The sequence below is a fragment of the Anthonomus grandis genome, chromosome 13 (genome assembly GCF_022605725.1).
Source record: "Anthonomus grandis grandis chromosome 13, icAntGran1.3, whole genome shotgun sequence".
NCBI classification, from domain to species: domain Eukaryota; kingdom Metazoa; phylum Arthropoda; class Insecta; order Coleoptera; family Curculionidae; genus Anthonomus; species Anthonomus grandis.
Window position 1 is genome coordinate 7,557,190 of NC_065558.1, and position 18,277 is coordinate 7,575,466.

An 18,277-nucleotide genomic window follows, 5' to 3' on the forward strand; every position below is an offset into this window, starting at 1 on the left:
ACTTTTATGTAGAGAAGCTTGGTAGTACTACTACAAATATATCAGTGTATACGATGAGTGGCTAAAGGATGATTAATAGGAGCATAGAGAGAGAGGACAAATTAATAGACACTTTTCTAAGCACTCATTAACGTGAAAAAATATATATAATGTAATGAAATGAGACACGAACATTATTGTATATTTATTTTTTTTCATCCAAGACGCTCGGACTAATAAATTGTTTCTCCTTTCTATCTCCGTCTCTCTCTCTCACTCTAGTTTCCTTATAGGCAATAATACTACAACATAAATTATTTTTTTCTGACAGATATATATACTATGTAGGAAATAGTTAAATATATCTAAGGACAAAGATTAAGACTATGTCCAGGAGATCCTTGTTTCAAATGATTTTTTCCATCTAAGGCCCTTGGACTAATAATTGTTGCCTGTCAATGTTTTCCTCTCACTCTAATGCATTGCCTTATCCACCATCCTTTTCAAATTATATTTGACAGTCGGTCTCGTCAAGTTTTAGTCCAGACTCTTTTTTACTTATGTCATATAAATACGAATGATTTTTTTCATCCAAGGCACTTGGACTAAAAATTGTTGCCTGGCAATGTTTTACTCATGATTTTTCTCTGTTATCCTTGTCAGATTAAGTTGGTTTTCTAAACATTTAGTCCAGGCGTATGTGGAGTCAGAGTGTCATATAAATTCTAATATAAGGCACTTGGACTATCAATTATTATCTGCCAATCATTTCTTCTCGCTCTAAAGCTTGTCCATCATCCTTCTCAAATTAAGTTTAACAGTTAGTTTTGTAAGATTTTAGTCCAGACCTCTATGGAGTTAGAGTTTTATAATTTTTACGTCTGCCATATAAAATCCAATGATTTTTTTATCTAAGGCACTTGGACTATCAATTATACTATCTGTCAATGATTTTCTCTCGCTCTAATACATTGCCTTATCAATCATCTTTCTCAAACTAAGTTTGACAGTTAGCCTTGAAAGATTGTAGTTCAGGCGTATGTGGAGTCACAGTGTTATAAATTTTTTGCATATTTCATACAAATTCAAATGATTCTTTTATCTAAGGCACTTGGACTATCAATTACTATTTGTCAATAATTTCCTCTCGCTCTAACGCATTACCTTGTCTATCATCCATTTCAAACTAAGTTTCACAGTTAGTCTTGTAAGAACTTAGTCCAGGCGTATATGGAGTCAGAGTGTTCTACTTTTTTACATATTTCATATAAATTCAAATGATTGTTTTATCTAAGGCACTTGGACTATCAATTATTATCTGTCAATGATTTCCTCTCACTCTAATACGTTGCCTTATCCATTATCCTTCTCAAACTAAGTTTGACAATTAGTCTTGCAAGATTTTAGTCCAGGCGTATGTGGTGTTATACATTTTTTTGCATATTTCATATAAATTCAAGTGATTTTTTATCTAAGGCACTCAGAGTAATAATTAATATTTGTCAATGTTTTCCTCTCCCTCTAACGCATTACCTTGTCCATCATCCTTTTCAAATTAGGTTTAACTGTTAGTTATGTAGGATTTTAGTCCAGGCGTATGTGGAGTCACAGTGTTATACATTTTTATATATTTCATATCAATTCAAATGATTTTTTTATCTAAGGCATTTGATTGTCAATGATTTCCTCTCGCTCTAATACATTGACGGTTAGCCTTGGAAGAGTTTAGTCCAGGCGTATATGGAGTCAGAGTATTATACTTCTTTATATATTTCATATTAAATCAAACGATTTTCTTCACGTCACCTGAGATTTTAGTCCAAGCGTTTGTGGACTCAAATCCTTATACATTTTTCCATATATCATAGTTGTTCAATTGAAATGACAACTTAGAATCGAATTAAATGAGTTCCTTATCTATGGCGATTGGACTAGTTATTTCAGTAAAGCTTTAGTCCGAGTCTAGTGGATTACTTCTACGTCCTCCTATTGAATTTTTTAAAACCCAAAAACCAACCATTTACAACATAATAAATGACTTATAATAATAGGCCTCTGTACTTTGTACTCAAGATGTGTATTAAATATTTTTTCTTATAAAAAATTAAAACGCACATTATTATCATATATTAGATATACATATGTATTTATAAAACATACAATAATGCAATATCGCTTTAAGTGCTTTTGTTCTGGGTCATTTATCTAAATAAATCAACTCACATATCGCAAAACCGGTTTTAATCGGTTTTGAATCCGTAACCGAAAGACTGTCACTGTTGCCAAACGTTGTACGGACAGCAAATTGAACCTCAGTGCCCAAACTCAGTAAAGGTTGGGTGTAGTGCACAGTGGTTTAGTGTACTGTCCAAGAGCATGACAGCATTTCAAACCTCTTCAGGGTTGTAACGCTCCTCAACAAAGACTTCCTCAATCTCAGCCACCAGAGCCTCATCCCAATCGAAGTGAACGTCTGGATCCTGTTCCACAGGTTCTGACCTCAGTACGCCTTTGACATTTCTATAAATTTCTTGCTGAATATCCGCCTCTAGACCAGACGATATTTTACACATGCGTATGTCGAGTTTCTTCAAAGACGAATTAACCTTGAGCGCTTCCAAGATTTTCCTGCCAATATCCTAAAACCGCTACTTATTAAAATTTACGCTCTAATATTTCAAGACTGTTCATTTACTTCTCCAAGCCTGTTATTGGACAAATCCAACGTCTCCAATACATCGATCCTCTTCAGCGCCTCGGCTATTTGGAAACCGCCACTCAAACCACATCCAGACATGGAAAGACTCTTGGCAACGCTGTTATGGGCCAAAGAATTAATTAAAACGTTGCCCAATTCGTTGGAAAACTGATTTAAATGTACATCCAGGATTTTGATGTTGCATGGTTTTTGTGCCAGGGCGTAGGCCAAGCATAGGATACCCTTAGAACCTGAAATGTGAAGAAAAGTTTAATTTATAAAATTGAGTTAAATATACCGTCCTAGCCTATTCTATTGTTGGCCAAATAGGCTTCCATCAATGTGTTTTCCAGGAAAAATTTGGCCAAGGTCGTGGCGCCCCTGTTGCCGATTTTACAATGGGAAAAGTCCAGAATTTGTAAGTCGTGCTTCAGGAGGGATTTTAGGATGATCCGGGTCTTCTCACACTCGATGTCCGAGTTTGTTATTCTGTTAAGTACAAATTAAGTTTGTTTAAAAAGGAGGTGTCCACACTGTCTTTAATTTCTAATAAGTGACAATCCATTTAAAAAATAATGTTTGATTTTATATCTATTTTGTCTGGACTAATGTAGTTCTTAAAGTGAAGAAATATGCAGTACGAGTGAGCGGGAAAGAAAATTCGTTGTCATTTCAAGTAATTTTTTTGGTGCTATAGTCCGGGCGTTTTAGGGAAAAAATAGAGCAATTTTAAAATTGGTTCAAAGACTTTACTGTCTTTAATTTTTAATGACTAACAATCAATTAAAAAAAAAAGATTTTATTTTGCTTTATTTTTTTATCTTTTTTGCCCGGACTAATATAGTTCTTAAACGGGATAAATAAATAAAACGCACAGTGTGAGTGAGCAAGAGAGAACATTCGTCGTCATTTTGAGACATTTTTTGTCCCTATAGTCCAGGTATTTTAGGAAAAAAATGGTTGGCAAGTCCACACTGTTATTTAATCAATGAATATTAATCAATTAAAAAAAATATTTTGTTTCGTCTTATATCTATTTTGTCCGGACTAGTATTCTTAACGGGGGGAAATAAATCAAATACATTTTTGTTGGTGTTTTAGTCCGGGCGTTTTAGGGAAAAAAAAGCAATTTTAAAATAGGGCCAAAGACTTTCCTGTTTTTAATTTTTAATGACTAACAATCAATTAAAAAGAAAATATTTTATTTTGTTTTACTTTTTATCCGTTTTGCCCGGACTAATATATAGAGCAAAAGAGAACATTTGTCGTCATTTTGAGACATTTTTTTGTCCCTATAGTCCAGGTATTTTGAGAAAAAAAAAGGTTTCTATTTTAAAATAGGTCCAAAGTCCACACTGTCTTTAAATCAATGAATAATAATCAATTTAAACAAAATATATTTTGCTTCATTTTGTATCTATTTTGCCCGGACTAATATTGATCTTACCGGGCGAAATAAATCAAAACGCAGTGCGAGTGAGCGAGAGAGAAGATTCGTTCAATCAATTTAAAAAAAAATATTTTGTTTCATTTTTTATCTGTCTTGCTCGGACTAAAACCGGACAAATAAATTAAATACGCAGTGCGTTAAGAGAGAGAGAGACAAGATTCGTCGCCATTTTGAATAATTCTTTGTCTCTATAGTCCGGGCGTTTTTTTAGAAAAAATGCTTTCTATTTAAAAATAGCTCCAAAAACTACACCGCCTTCAATTCTTAATTATAGTAACCATTAATTAAAAGAAAAAATAGAATTTATGTTTTTGACTAATGAAGATCTCAATGAGGGAAATAACTAGTGTGCAGTGCGAGTGAGCGAGAGAGAAGATTCATCACCATTTTGAATGATTTTTCCGTCGGTTTAGTCTGAGCGTTTTAGAAAAAAAATTATTTCATTTTAAAATAGGCCCAAAGTCCAGATTATCTTTAAATCCTAATGAGTAACAATCAATTTAACAAAAAATATATTTTATTTTAATTTTGATCGGACTAATGTTGCTGTTAAACGGGAGGAGAAATAGAACAAGTGCGCAGTGCGAGTGAACGAGAGAGTAGATCTGACGCCATTTTGAATCATTATTCGTCGCTATAGTCCGGGCGTTTTAGAGACAAACACGTTCTATTTTAAAATAAGTTCAAAGTTCACCCTGTATTTCATCTAATGAGTAACAATCAATAAAAAAAAAACAGTCAATTATTATAATTTTTTTTTACCGGATTAATTATTTTAACGAAATTATTTTTTGGGAAGAAAATTAAGTTAAAATAATCAGAATTGAAAATTCCTTTTTTCCTTATATCTACTACCTGAAAGAAATTAATATTTCCCTTCTTCCAGGCAGAAAATTTCTTATATGACCACGTCATCAGAACTGGAAATGGCCTCAACTGCCTGAAAGAATGAAATCATTCATTGCGAGTAAAATCTTAAGAAACTGAAGGTTCTTCCATTGCAACGTTCTCAACTGCCTGGAAAAAATCATTAGTTTTATTCAGCCTTGTAGAAGAGAAATATCAATACTTTTCCAGGCAGTTGAGGAACTTTAATGAATTGCAGTTCTGATAACGTCACCAAGATGTCCAATATTGAACCTCTTCTTACCTTAAAACCTTAAGCCGAATCCTCTCAAGCCCCTTGGCGAGCAACTGCACGTCATGCATGCTACAAGTGATAATACTCCAAGAAAAATCTCCTTTGGCATAACTCTTAAAAAAACAAAAAATTAACCAACAAAATTTTAAAATAAAAAAACTGAGAAACCTGTTTAAACCTCAACGACAGCTCAGTTAAGTGCGGAAAACCGGTTGTAACAGCGTTCAGGGGCATTTTATTGGCCGAAGTTTCGGAACTGATCATCTCTTCGATACTGAGAAGTTCCACGTAAGGCCCGAACAAGTCGCAGAGTTCTTTGATCTAAAAATCGGATCAGTTTTGAGTCCATCCAAACTGGATGAAATGTAAAACAAATTAAACCTTTTCAGGATTATAATCCTCCGGACGTAATCTTTCCAGATAGTCTTTCACATGCATTTCACAATAAATTTTCTTCCATGTTCTTCCTACTGGCCGTTCTGTGCTTATGTCGCTGTATTTTCTGGAGGGTTTCGATCTTTTGCTGCCAGATGCGCTGGATTTCCCGTTTTTGCTGCCTGGAAGAAACAAAAGAGGACGGAGAGGGATTTCCTGCTTCCAGGCAGTTGAAGCATAGATATCCCTTGATTCCCAATTCATAAAGGTGTTAACTCTTAACTGGCGACCATGTATTTGACAGTGCTTACTGCATCCTTTAATATTTATTTCTAATAGTATTTTTTTAAATAAAAAATGAATCAGGAAACCTTGCTGTAAGTTTTAATAATTTTTCAAGTAACTGGAACCTTTTTGTGTTAATTCCAGATAGTTGAAGCTAGTTTTTAACTTTTTTCCAGGAAGTCATATTTCCAAGTTGAAGTTTTTAGAGTTGTTTAAACAACTGAAATTATTTTTCAATATATTTTAGACTGTTGAATCCAGTTGATTTTTTTCTCAAAAAAACATTACCTTAGTGGTTTCAGGGTCGTATGAAGAAAAATCAACAAAAATTCTGTTGATGTGACCTCAACTACTTGAAAGAAAATATTAATTTAATTCTTCCAGGACAAAGTTAGAACCATTGCAAAGAATATAGAATTCCTACTCCTACAAGTCCAAATATACCTAGTTGTTCACTGATAAAATCCTCATTAAGCACGTTAACTCCATTACGAACGATATGACTCAAATATCCAAAGTCCTCCTTGATTTTTGCCACTTTTTTAGGCCATCTGATCAAGTAGCATTTTTTCCAGTAGACCTCGTCGCTGATCCTCGGAATGGTGAGCTCTAAAGGTAGAGACTCTGGCAGAAGATCCAATAGTAAAAACCTGTCTTCCAGTAGGATGATTTCGTCCAGAAGGGGCCTTTCTGAAATATATTTTATTGCATTAAGTGGATTAGTTGATTGTCATTCGTCCAGGCAGTTGAAGCAGAAGAAGGAATTTCAAACCTAACTTTAAGAAGACTGTAGATCTTTCGATGAAATGACTTCAACTTCCCGAATGTTCATTCGTCCAGGAAGTTGGAATTGAACATGGAATTTAATTTTGATGGAATGACCTTAACTGCCTGGACGGAATTATTAATTTCTTTGTAAGTTGAAGTGAAGGATTCAACGAAACCTATTAAAACTGAATAACATGAGCTGAACTGGGTGCAAATATTTGCTCATCCGTTTTATTTCTGCTTAATCTACACTGACTTAATACAATTGATATTATTCATTAATTGTTGTTAGAGTTCGGGTTTTCCAGGTAGTTACATTCATTTTCATATTTGGCAAAGCTGTCGAAGCTATACTTCTATTTCTGACAGGAAATGTTTTTATTTTCTTTATATGTTACCTGGAAAATGATGAAAATATGCTTTGAAAGCAAATATCCAGGTAGTCATTACTACCATTAACTACCTGGAAAAAACTAAAAATTTCATTCTTTCAGGCATGATTAAAAATTTTCTGATAAAATTACCTCAACTCAACAAAACATTTAGTGTAACTTTCAATTTAAAACCAGGAATTTTGAAGTATTTTTTTTTTATTCCAAACATTTAAAGTCAGTTCGAGAAAATGATAAACAAGTCGAGAAATTTCGAAGGTAAACACAACAATATTTACCTCAATAAATCGAAAATTTCAGGATAAAATATCGTGACCTGACATTAAGTTGGTAGATATGTAAGAAAATGACATTTTTTAAATTTATTTAGCTGAATAACTTCTTTGCTAAAATATTCCATACCCTCTAAATGACTTAGTAAATAAAATACACAACGGAATAAAAATACAAAGTCCAAGTCACTGACAAAGAGGTGTACTAAGTTTATTACACATGTTTCGACCTGGATCAGGGCATAATCAGATCTGAAAATAAGGTAAAAAATCAAAAACGTTAGCCTAATCGAATATGTATACTTCTAGAACCTACCTTCTAATAAAAATTAACTACTTTGACGTTAAAGTTCTCTAAAAAACTGAAATTATTAAAAATACTGCAAACAACAACATTGCGTAAGATATTCTGATGATACGGTACTAATGGCTGACATAGAGGTTGCCGTTGAGTTTCAGAATATTATTGATAACATTCAAAGATCATGCTCACACTGTAGAATGAAGATCAACAAATAGAATCAAAGATTTTATGATAAAATTACCTCAAAAGCCTGGAAGGAATAATTAATTTCATTCTTCCAGGCAGTTGAAGTAGAGAATTGACTTTCAACAACACCTAAAGAAGACTGCAGATTTCGTGTTGAAATGACCTCAACTGCCTGAAAAAAAAAAGGTTTAATTCACTCTTCCAGGAATGATTAAAGATTTCCTGATATTATTCAAAACATTCAGTGTAACTTTCAATTTAAGTCCAGGATTTTAAAGTAATTTTTTGTTTGACCAAACATTTAAAGTCAGTTCGAGAAAATGATAAACAAGTCGAGGAATTCCGAAGGTAAACACAACAATATTCACCTCACTAACTCGGAAATTTCTGGATAAAATATCGTGGATCCGGATACAATCAGTTTTGCTCACAAATCTTGCAAATTACAGTTCTTGAAGCAATACTCGCGACTGCGTTTTTGAAAATAAATGCCACACAGTCACTAGTTAATTTACAAAAACTTGTTAAGTAATGTGAACATCAACTTTATCATCGACCTACTCCTGGAAGAAATCATTACTTTTATTCTTCCAGGCAGTTGAAAAGGACCAAGAAGACTAAATAGGATTTCTTGTTGAATTGACCTCAACTGCCTGGAAGAAGTGATTTATTTTTTTAGTCCAGGCAGTTGAAACTGAGAATGGACTATCAAAGAAACCTTAGGAAGTTCAAATGACCTCAACTGCTTGGAATAAACAATGAATTTAAGTCCTAATTGAATCAATTAATTACCTGTCCAGTATCGAGCAATACATTCGACGCACAGTTCTGCTAACGTCTTAGGGATCTTTATGTCGCAATTTTCGAAGTTGTAGCTCCTCACTTTTCGATTGTTACACAATTGTTCAATGTAAGGTTTGTGAGGCTCGTATGCTTTCAAGCAGTTTTTGTTTATTGTACTTGGAACGCGCATTTTAATGAAAAGAATGAGCGATATCGATCAAACTATCGGTAGTAACCAGGGGACTGAATCAAACCAATAAGGTCGTTAATTAAAATGTTTTATTTAAAATTTTAATGATATGCCATTAAAAGTTGTAGTTTCTATGATCGATTTGATGAACTTTCCGAATTGGACGTTGAGGTTTTCATCGGATTTTCCTATGGAAACATAATAACTCGTATTATTCACTAGAATTACAATTTTAAATTCTACGTAAAATCATAACAAAATTTGCTGTTGATATTTGACAACCGTCTACGTCACTATAACTCCCAAATTAATGGAATAATCTTTGAAGAATTTCATGTAGAACTACAGATGAAAACAGTAAGTCAGGTTTTACCTAATGCAATATCCACCACACGTATCTCATGTTGATGCAGCTCTTTAGACAGGGGTTGTGTTATACCAATAATGCCTGCTTTACTAGCCGAATATGCCACACTCTTATGACCAAACCGGCTTTAAAAAAATGATTTAAAGAAATGATGGACTTCATATTTAAATCTACCTGGAAGTGTTGATGATGATCCCATCGGAACTTTTGGCCAACAAAGGAATGCTTAGCCGGATTACGTTGAAGGTGCCCAAAAGGTTGATCTAGAACCGCAACTTTTATCAAAAAAAATGTCACAGAAGTTGTTACACTACTTACATCTAATATTTTAATAAATTCTTGTAAACTATGCACCTCGTTGCTCACCACGTTGAATACGGGGTTGGCACATTTAACTTGGGCACAGTTAATCACCCCATTAAGTTTTCCAAATTTTCGCTCGGTCATTTCTAGGGCGTTCGATGTATCTTTTGCACTAGTCACCTTTGACCAATATCTCAATCATTTTATTTCAAACTATTTGGGAAGTTTACTTACGTCAACCAGCATGAACAAAACGCGTTCCTTATTGTTTAAAATGCAACTATCAGCAAGTGGTCGCAAGTCTAGTATAGTTAAATATGCTCCCTCGGTTAGTAGGAACTTGGATATAGAGTTTCCTATTCCTGAGGAACCACCGGTGATAAGAAACACCGAGTCCTACTCGAGAAAATGTGTGATAAAAAAAAATTTAAGTTTGTAATGGCTTACCTTTATCATAATGTAAATAACGCGTTTGGGAAGAGTGTTAACGTACTGTCTGTAAATGTATGAATGTTGGAATGAGATATTTTTGATAATAGGATTTTATTTTATACAGGATGGTAGGAAGTCAATGTTTTGAGAAATAATAAAGAATTTAACTGAGAAGACGGGGAAGAGGAAGAATGTTAAGATTCTTCTTAAATTATCTTTCAGTCTTATTCTGGAAGGTATGACAAGGAAAACAAAGAAAAGGAGAAAACATGGAAATAAGAAGAAGCAGAAGAAGAATACAAATAGGTTTTCTGCTTACTTTGAACTGCGTAGAAGAACTTATAAATTATTTAATAATGGAAAATAAAGTATCGAAATAGAAGATCGAATTTCAAGGATCTAATGGAATAACCTCAATAAATTTCATTCTTCCAGGCAGTTAAAGAACCTTAAACGATTTATTCTTGATATAACCTCAACTGCCTGGAAGAAATGATGAATTATCAAAGATGTGACAAAAAAAGAAAGAGAATGAGAAGAAAGGAAACAAGAAGAAACAGAAGGAGAAGAAAAATAAGTGTTTTGCTAATTTTAAACTGACTAGAAGAAATTATAAATTATTCAAAAGTAGAAAATTAACTGATTTGCAGAAATCAATAATGATATAAGCAGTGAAAAATAAAAAGAAGAAGAAGAGGAATAGAGTGAAGATTCTTCATTTCATTCTCCGTTAATTAGTCAAAAATATATTTTTGACTTAGTAATACAAAAAAAGGGAAGATATGATCAGGAAAAGAAACACAAGACGGAGAAAAATAGATCTTCTGCTAAAAAAAGCTTATAGGACTTTTCTGATAGAAAATTAAAAAATACGTTTATTTTGTCTCTTGTCAAATTTTCCTAGGATCATTTTTTAAGGAGCTATTAAAGGAATTAATAATTTGAGGTTAGGTCATGCAAATTTCTTTTTTTGCCATAATTCATTAAATATTATTGATGAGAAAAAATTTTTGGAACGAAAAATAATTGGTTTTTAATTTTCTACGGGTTTGCTTTTTTGTCAAAAAACACGGTGAAATATTTAAGAAATAAAGTTTATTTTTAAAATAACTCACCCTGGATTTATTTTAGAGAAAAAACTTATAGGAGCTTTCTGATAGGAAATTAAAAAATACGTTTATTTTGTCTCTAGTGAAATTTTCCTAGGAGCATTTTTTAAGGAGTTATTGAGGAAATTATTAATTTGAGGTTAGGTCATGCAAATTTCTTTTTTTTTGCCATAACTCATTAAATATCATTGATACGAAAAAATTTCAAGAATGAAAAAAAATTGTCTTTTTAATTTTTTATAGGTTTGCTAATAAAGATTTTTTAGTCAAAAAAATACAGGGTGAAATATTTAAGAAATAAAGTTTATTTTTGAAATAACCCACCCTACATTTATTTTGGAGAAAAAACTTGTAGGAACTTTCTGATAGGAAATACGTCTATTTTGTCTCTTGTGAAATTTTTCTATATCTACACCGGGTTTTTGCTTTTCAGTTAAAACGTTGGTGTTGCACCGTGGGGTAATATGCCGCATGAAAATGCAAGTGCGGCATATTACCCCAAGTAGCTCATGGTGATTCGTATTTTTTTATCATTCCAGATAAACACAATGCCACGTTCTTATATTCGGAAAAATAGAAGGGCCCAATGGTCAGAAGTAGATCTTCGAAATGCAGTAAGTGATATTCGTGCAGGCAAAGGGTCGGTTCGGGAAACAAATCGTACTTATAATGTTCCAGTTAGAACCTAATGAGAAGAATGCGTTCCGGAAATTTGGATAAGATGGCATTAGGTCGCAAAGGCTCACTTCCTATGGAATAAGAAGCAAGTTTAGCCAAATATATACAAAACATGGCAGTTCACGGCTTTGCTTTAACTGCTCGTGATATAAGAAAGCTTACTTATTCTTTTGTGGTCCAACACATATTCCAGATATAAATTCAATACTGAACGGAAAATGGCAGGACAAGACTGGTTTCTAGCCTTTATGAGCAGACACCCTGTACTGGCCGTTCGTAAGGCTCAAGGTATGTCTACTGCCAGGGCCAAGGGCATGACAAAACATGAATGTACACAATATTTTGAATTAATGGGACACGTTCTTAGAGAAAATAATTTATTGAATACCCCACAAAAGATTTTTAATCTGGATGAAACAGGATTGCAATTGAATAACAATCCAGGCAAAGTTGTCGTAATAAAAGGCGCTAAAATGGTAAATTGTATCACAAGCGCTGAAAAAGGAGAAACTATTTCCGTTATAACCTGTGTAAACGCAGAAGGAACTTTTTTCCCATCCTGCTGCATATTTAAGGGCAAAAATACAAAACGGGAAGTCGAAGATGGCCTACCACCTGGCGGCAAAGTTGTTATAGGCGAAAAGTCAGCTTATGTCACATCTGAAATTTTCTTCCAATGGTTTAAAGACTTTTTTATTCCGCGGAAAGGTACCGGTAAGGTTCTATTAATTATGGATGGACATTTCTCGCACCGTTCCAATGTCGAACTCTTAGATTTTGCTGTAGCGAATGACGTGATCCTGTTTTGTTTGCCCAGCCACACCACTCGTTGGCTCCAACCGCTTGATCGCTCATTCTTTAAGCCCTTGAAAGCCTATTGGGGTCAAACTTGCCAAAACTGGGTACATAACAATCCTAGTCGAAAACTAAACCTATTGCAATTTGCCCAAATATAAATATAATTAAATATTGCCTGCAACAATTCAAAACGGGACTTCCGGTTTTAGAACCTGTGGGATTTACCCTTTTAATACCGAAAACATTCCCGATTATGCTTTTATGGTCAACGACGAACCATCGGTTGAAGATAGTCTTAACCCAGAAGAGATTTCCAGTGGGGAGAAGAATGATCCCAGACCAGGTATATGTCACTGCAGTTGAGGATTCTGAAGATACGAATCCCTTTGAAGCAATTTTACCGGTTCCACGCGTCGAACCAGGAACAAGTGGCTATAAACGGAAACAACATGCGGATATACTAACTTCACCAGAAACAATTTCTGCAAAACGGGCAAAGAAAGAAGAAAAGAACAGAAAATTAAAACAAAAAGAAAAACGGAAAAAAATACAAAATATTAAGAAAACCGGGATACCAAAAAAGAAAACCAAAGCACTACCAAGCCTTTCTTCGTCAGATACCGAAACAGAAGTAGTAACGCAGGAAAGCGACGAATCCGAAGTCGATATTGATGAATCAGAATTTTGCGCACAATGTCATGGATCATTTTACGACAAAAAAGGTCCCAAATGCGCCCCCAATGACATGTATGAAATGGACCCATGAGATATGTACGAGATCTGACAGATTTTGCGAAGAATGTACGCCATTATCCGAATTTGCTTAAAGAAACAGTTAAATTAGAGGATATCTACTAGTAGCTACTAGGAATTATATTAATAAGTTTTCGTGTTTTGTATTTGACTTCTTTCATTAGAAATGAATTTATGTTTTTGGGATCATTAGCATTTTTTATTAAAAAAAACTCCTAAATCCTAATTTTTACATAACGAAAACATGTTGCCATATTACCCTGAGCTAGATGCCATATTACCAATGGGTGCGGGTAATATTCAATACCGTACCATTGGACATTTATGATTATACTCTTTTTGACGACGAGAATAGCTACCCACAGACGAGTGTTCAATACTGTCATTCTTTACTTCAACATTCTTTCCTTTCATAAATCTGAATGGAAAATAAAACTGTAGTCGTCCACTAATTGAAAAACTTATTGGGCGATCTTTCCTCTCAAACTTTCATGCAAGTCTATCATTTCATATTTGACATGGATAATAATCTCTTCATAGTCCACTAACAAAAAATACTGTGACGCCTCAATTTTATAAGCAAAATCGATTTCGCTGGAATGAATGTCAGTTAGTGATCAGAAATATTACTTTCCTTACAATTTATCGTTCTATTCCATCCTTTTACTGAAACGAAGAGGATTGGTGTTTCCTTTCAAGATTATTATAAGTTGCAAGGGTCGCTATTCGATTTTCTTCTTAGTGCTAAACTAAAAATGAAGACTAAAAGAACAATAATTGCGTGTGTTGGACTTGCTAGTGAGTTCTACACAAGGAGTATCTAAAAGTAAGTAAAACTACATCCATTTTATTCATAATGTTTCATTTTTGTGTAAGTCTACATTATTTAATCAATAAATTCCTTAGAAACATTAGCATACAAATCCTTTAAATTTGGGGAAAAGAAATCTTGCATTTCTGTGGCGGTAGCCGCAGTATTAGAAAGTGTTTGTATTTGTGAGGTACCATTAAAAATTTCATTTTGTGTTTCTGTGGTATTTGGACTGAATGGTATTACTGGCGATGAAGGAGAATTGATCATAGTTTATGAACACTGAGATGTTGTGGACTGTACAGATGAACGTTCGCAAGGGTGATATGTCCGTGAAGCATTAGTCAAATCTGTAGGTTCATCTAGTTTATTCATTATAGCTCTATTCAGCACTTTTGTCAGCAGCGTTTCGGCATACATTTTTTGTTCCAACTTCGTAACTTTTTCGAATTTGGCAGCGATGTACTGAGCTAACGCTTCACTTTCAGTTGGTGTGGCTGTGAGGGCTTCTGTACATTTTTGAATGAATATTTTTCTTTCTCTTCCTTCATTGACTTTCTGTTTCTTACCAGTAACATGCCCGTGTTCTTCAGCATATTTCCTTTTCTCTTTTTCGACAACTGATGATGTGTTCATCACCTTAAAAAAAGAAAATCAAATTCCTATTTATTTGAATGAGAAAACATAATAGTCTTTACTTATTTATTATGTATATAAACAACTTTACTGCGGCCTTTTGCCTTACTGCTTATTTCAGATAATTTTGTGGACCTTAAAATTACATTTCTTAGTTAACTAGTTCTTATTAATTTAAGGTTTCGACAAATTTCTGTCTAGAACACAAAATTTAAGTAAAAAAATCTATAGGTATAGTTTTTCTTATTCTCCATCGTCTTGACTCCGGCCACCTAATGGGTTTACCAGGGCCCCGTGTCGGTCCTAAATCAATTAATTAGGGGTAAATAAGGGCTTGGGTACGTACTTTAACCTACCTACCACAATACCAGAAAATATCGTTGTTCGAGAAAATAACAGGCAATACGACGGAGTCTATCATATTATTTGCTAATACCTGTGGTAGTTACCCCGGCTCTGACGCCCGGTTATGAATTACCAAATTAAAACTGACTCAAGCTATCGTAAATGCATTAGGTGGCTGAAGTCAAGGCGATAGAGGATGAGACAAAGTATACCAAATTTGGTAATATGTCAAATGTCCCATGTTCTATAAAAATTAAATTCAGATGGGTGACGCCGAATTTTTTTTCAGTTTCCGAAAACTAGACATGAATGGAAGCAGATTGGACAACGATTCGACTCCCGTTGGAAGTTTCCTAATTGCGGTTGTTCAATCGATGGAAAGCATATTAGAATAACATGTCCATCAAAATCTGGCGCTTTTTACTATAACCACAAAAAATTTTATAGCATAGTTTTGATGGCTTTGGTAAACGCTGACTATGAATTTATATATATAGATATAGGTAAAAATGGGAGAAACTCTGACGGCGGCATTTTGGAATACACCAATTTCTACGACAAATTAATGAAGGATCAACTAAATTTGCCAGGTAAAGACGAAAATACAAAAAAACTGAATTTTGTATTTTTGGGAAATGAAGCATTTACTCTGCACGAACACGTCCTGAAACCATTCAGTCAATTCGAACTTACAAAGGAAAAAAGGATTTTCAATTATCGGTTGGCAAGGGCTAGGAATGTAATTGAAAACGTTTTCGGGAATTATTACCTCCAGATTTAGGTTGCTACATACTGCTATTTCATTACAACCAGAAAAAGCTAAGTATGTCATAATGGCGATATGCGTCTTACATAATTTATTACGTCGTAGAAGTAAGTCGTACTTCAATTCGACTATTGTAGATACAGTAAATAGAATTATTCATGCTATCAGGCAAGTCGGTAAATGGCGTAAGCATAACGTGGATTTGCATGGATTGCAGAAAACGCGACGTAGGAAAGATTTGCTGAATGGAAAAAAATGCCGGGAAGAATATCTTCAATTCTTTAATGGATATGGGAGCGTCTCATGGCAAGAACAAATGCATCAGAAGGGTAGAGCTTGAATTCTTTTAAAATGGAGTACTTATTATTAATAATATATATATTATATTTACCTCATTTGTTTCTTCTATTCCTTCATTAACTTCTATTCCCCCAGTATCTTCATTTACTTTTTGATTAGCTTCCTGACTTTCATCAACTTCAGTCAGATTTGGAGTTACGGACGTAATATTATCGATACTCTCTGCTGGTCATTCTTGGTCTATTAGGAACATCATTAAGTTAAAGTACCACAAATGTGATTTGTAGATTTCCTCAGTTCCTTTGCCGGATCGCTCCGACTTTTCAACCTTAAAATGACATTAATATCAATTTGTTTAATAATTAAGTGCATACTTGGCCAAAAATGGCACATTTTGAATTTAATAAATAAATCAATAAATACATTTTTCGACCAATTTAACCGACCTCGCAGCTCTAACCGTTTCGGAAATAGCAATAGTGGTATCAATTAAAAAGGACATCCTGTACATATTGACGTACCACTTTGGAGTTATTATTAGTGAATAACAAGTTTATTAGGATCTTACCTTAAAATCACCCAGAATATCTACTTAATAGTTTTTATTAAAAAACGAGACAAAATAAAGTCGAATAGGTACTTACCTTTTTTAGTTCCTTTCGGAAAGATCCTCTTAGTGACTGATTTTTTTATTTTACGGTCTTTTGGTCGGCTTCGGTATCAAACTTCTTCCAAATTTTAAGTAACTCGGCGTAAGCATGATTCTTTAAATTCCTGTTGTTGTAAATGTCTTTATTTTTGATTTGCCACAACTGGGGTAGTTCACGGTATTTTTCAATAAATTCCTTCAAAATTCTCTTGGGGGTATTTCGGATGTCGTATTTTTCGCAACTTTCATCGACTATGGAGCTTTGTGCATTATCGTCCTCCATAGTAGTAGTTATATACGAGTAGGTACGTACAAATAAATATGTGATAAACCAATTCAAAATGAAAATAACACTTGAGGTGACACGCCAAGATACAACAAAAGTACCTAAAATAAACCCGTCAAGACAAGTATTAACACACTAACTAAAACGCCAGTCATCACTTCAAGACGGCGGGATTTGCCGACAGGAAAATTTTGAGCGTCGGCCCGTCATCTCAAATCTCACTAACCGGCATTCATTCCTTCGCGATTAGTCTTTCCTTGCGGAATGAATGTTGGTGTATGGGTGGCTAATATGGCAACGAGAGTTTTCACGTCGCAAACCTACATGGGTACGCTCTAAGGTTCAGTGTTCGTATTGCGAGTAGGTCCTCCGATGGAGGTCAGATTGTGAGCGATTGACATTTATGTTGCCATATTTCCCCGCTTTACTCTAAATAACTTTTTATAGGATCATTTTTTAAGGAGTTATTAAAGAAAATAATAATTTGAGGTTAGGTGCCAATTTTCTTTTTTGCCATAACTCATTAAAAATCATTTATACGAAAAAAAATCTAAAATGAAAAAAAATTGTTTTTAAATTTTCAATTTTTTTTGTCAAAAAAAAATACAGGGTGAAATATTTAAGAAATAAAATTTATTTTTAAAATAACTCACCCTGGATATATTTTGGAGAAAAAACTTATAGAACCTTTCTGATAGAAAATTAAAACATACGTTATTTTAGTCTCCTATGAACTTTTTCTAGGATCATTTTTAAGGAGTTATTAATGAAAATGAAAGTTCGAGGTTAGGTCATTCAATTAATATTTAAAGTCAAAGAGTCACTGTAGAATAAATAAAAAAATATAGTTAAATACATAGAAGATATTAAGCATTATTTTAAGTGACAAGAAGAAAATGATAACATTCTGAATACTTCCTAAATATTCACAAATTAATATATTAGAAATTACTATAAAAAGATAAAAGTTAAAGTCTAAAATAAATTAAGTCTAGAAGGAACAAAATATGTACATTTTAATTTAGTTTTAACTAAAATTTAAATTATATAATAAATTAAAAAAAAATGCCTACAAGGTATTAAAAATTAATTAAATTAAAGTGCCAATAAGTAGATAGTAATTACATTCTTAATATTTTTTAAATATTTAAACATTTTCAAAAACGCTGCAGTAAAATATTAAAAGTTAAAGAGTTCCTTTAGAATAAATTTAAAAAATAG

General features: G+C 33.5%; 2 protein-coding genes and 1 long non-coding RNA gene across 3 annotated transcripts; all 3 read right to left on the reverse strand.

Annotated features, from left to right (window-relative positions):
• Positions 1-2,047: 2,047 nt before the first annotated feature.
• LOC126743680 (dynein regulatory complex subunit 5-like) lies at positions 2,048-8,850 on the reverse strand. Its single transcript, XM_050450886.1, has 8 exons — positions 8,643-8,850; positions 6,373-6,618; positions 5,650-5,825; positions 5,437-5,589; positions 5,278-5,381; positions 2,985-3,166; positions 2,675-2,928; positions 2,048-2,618 (listed from the first exon to the last, which is right to left on the reverse strand). Exons 1-8 carry the CDS (start codon positions 8,821-8,823, stop codon positions 2,367-2,369), a joined length of 1,548 nt encoding a protein of 515 aa, XP_050306843.1. The 5' UTR covers positions 8,824-8,850; the 3' UTR covers positions 2,048-2,366.
• A 45-nt stretch (positions 8,851-8,895) lies between these two features.
• LOC126743681 (ipsdienol dehydrogenase-like) lies at positions 8,896-9,994 on the reverse strand. The gene is made up of 6 exons (XM_050450887.1): positions 9,941-9,994; positions 9,728-9,889; positions 9,509-9,673; positions 9,365-9,453; positions 9,197-9,315; positions 8,896-9,011 (listed from the first exon to the last, which is right to left on the reverse strand). Exons 1-6 carry the CDS (start codon positions 9,947-9,949, stop codon positions 8,917-8,919), a joined length of 639 nt encoding a protein of 212 aa, XP_050306844.1. The 5' UTR covers positions 9,950-9,994; the 3' UTR covers positions 8,896-8,916.
• A 4,152-nt stretch (positions 9,995-14,146) lies between these two features.
• Positions 14,147-17,344, reverse strand: LOC126744075 (uncharacterized). Its single transcript, XR_007663053.1, has 3 exons — positions 16,766-17,344; positions 16,213-16,449; positions 14,147-14,713 (listed from the first exon to the last, which is right to left on the reverse strand). It is a non-coding gene; the product is annotated as an uncharacterized LOC126744075 (long non-coding RNA).
• Between the last annotated feature and the right edge of the window lie 933 nt (positions 17,345-18,277).

What these genes read in the sequence shown, in the direction of transcription:
- LOC126743681 (XM_050450887.1), bottom strand. An exon ending in AATTTATTAAAATATTAGAT is followed by an intron (nt 9,454 to 9,508) that starts GTAAGTAGTGTA and finishes TTGCGGTTCTAG; the next exon opens with ATCAACCTTTTGGGCACCTT. An exon ending in TGTGGTGGATATTGCATTAG is followed by an intron (nt 9,012 to 9,196) that starts GTAAAACCTGAC and finishes ATGTTTCCATAG; the next exon opens with GAAAATCCGATGAAAACCTC.
- LOC126743680 (XM_050450886.1), bottom strand. Translation starts at nt 8,823, where the DNA reads ATGCGCGTTCCAAGTACAATAAACAAAAACTGCTTGAAAGCATACGAG. An exon ending in TGTCGTTGAGGTTTAAACAG is followed by an intron (nt 5,382 to 5,436) that starts GTTTCTCAGTTT and finishes TGTTTTTTTAAG; the next exon opens with AGTTATGCCAAAGGAGATTT. An exon ending in ATTCGGCTTAAGGTTTTAAG is followed by an intron (nt 3,167 to 5,277) that starts GTAAGAAGAGGT and finishes TGTACTTAACAG; the next exon opens with AATAACAAACTCGGACATCG.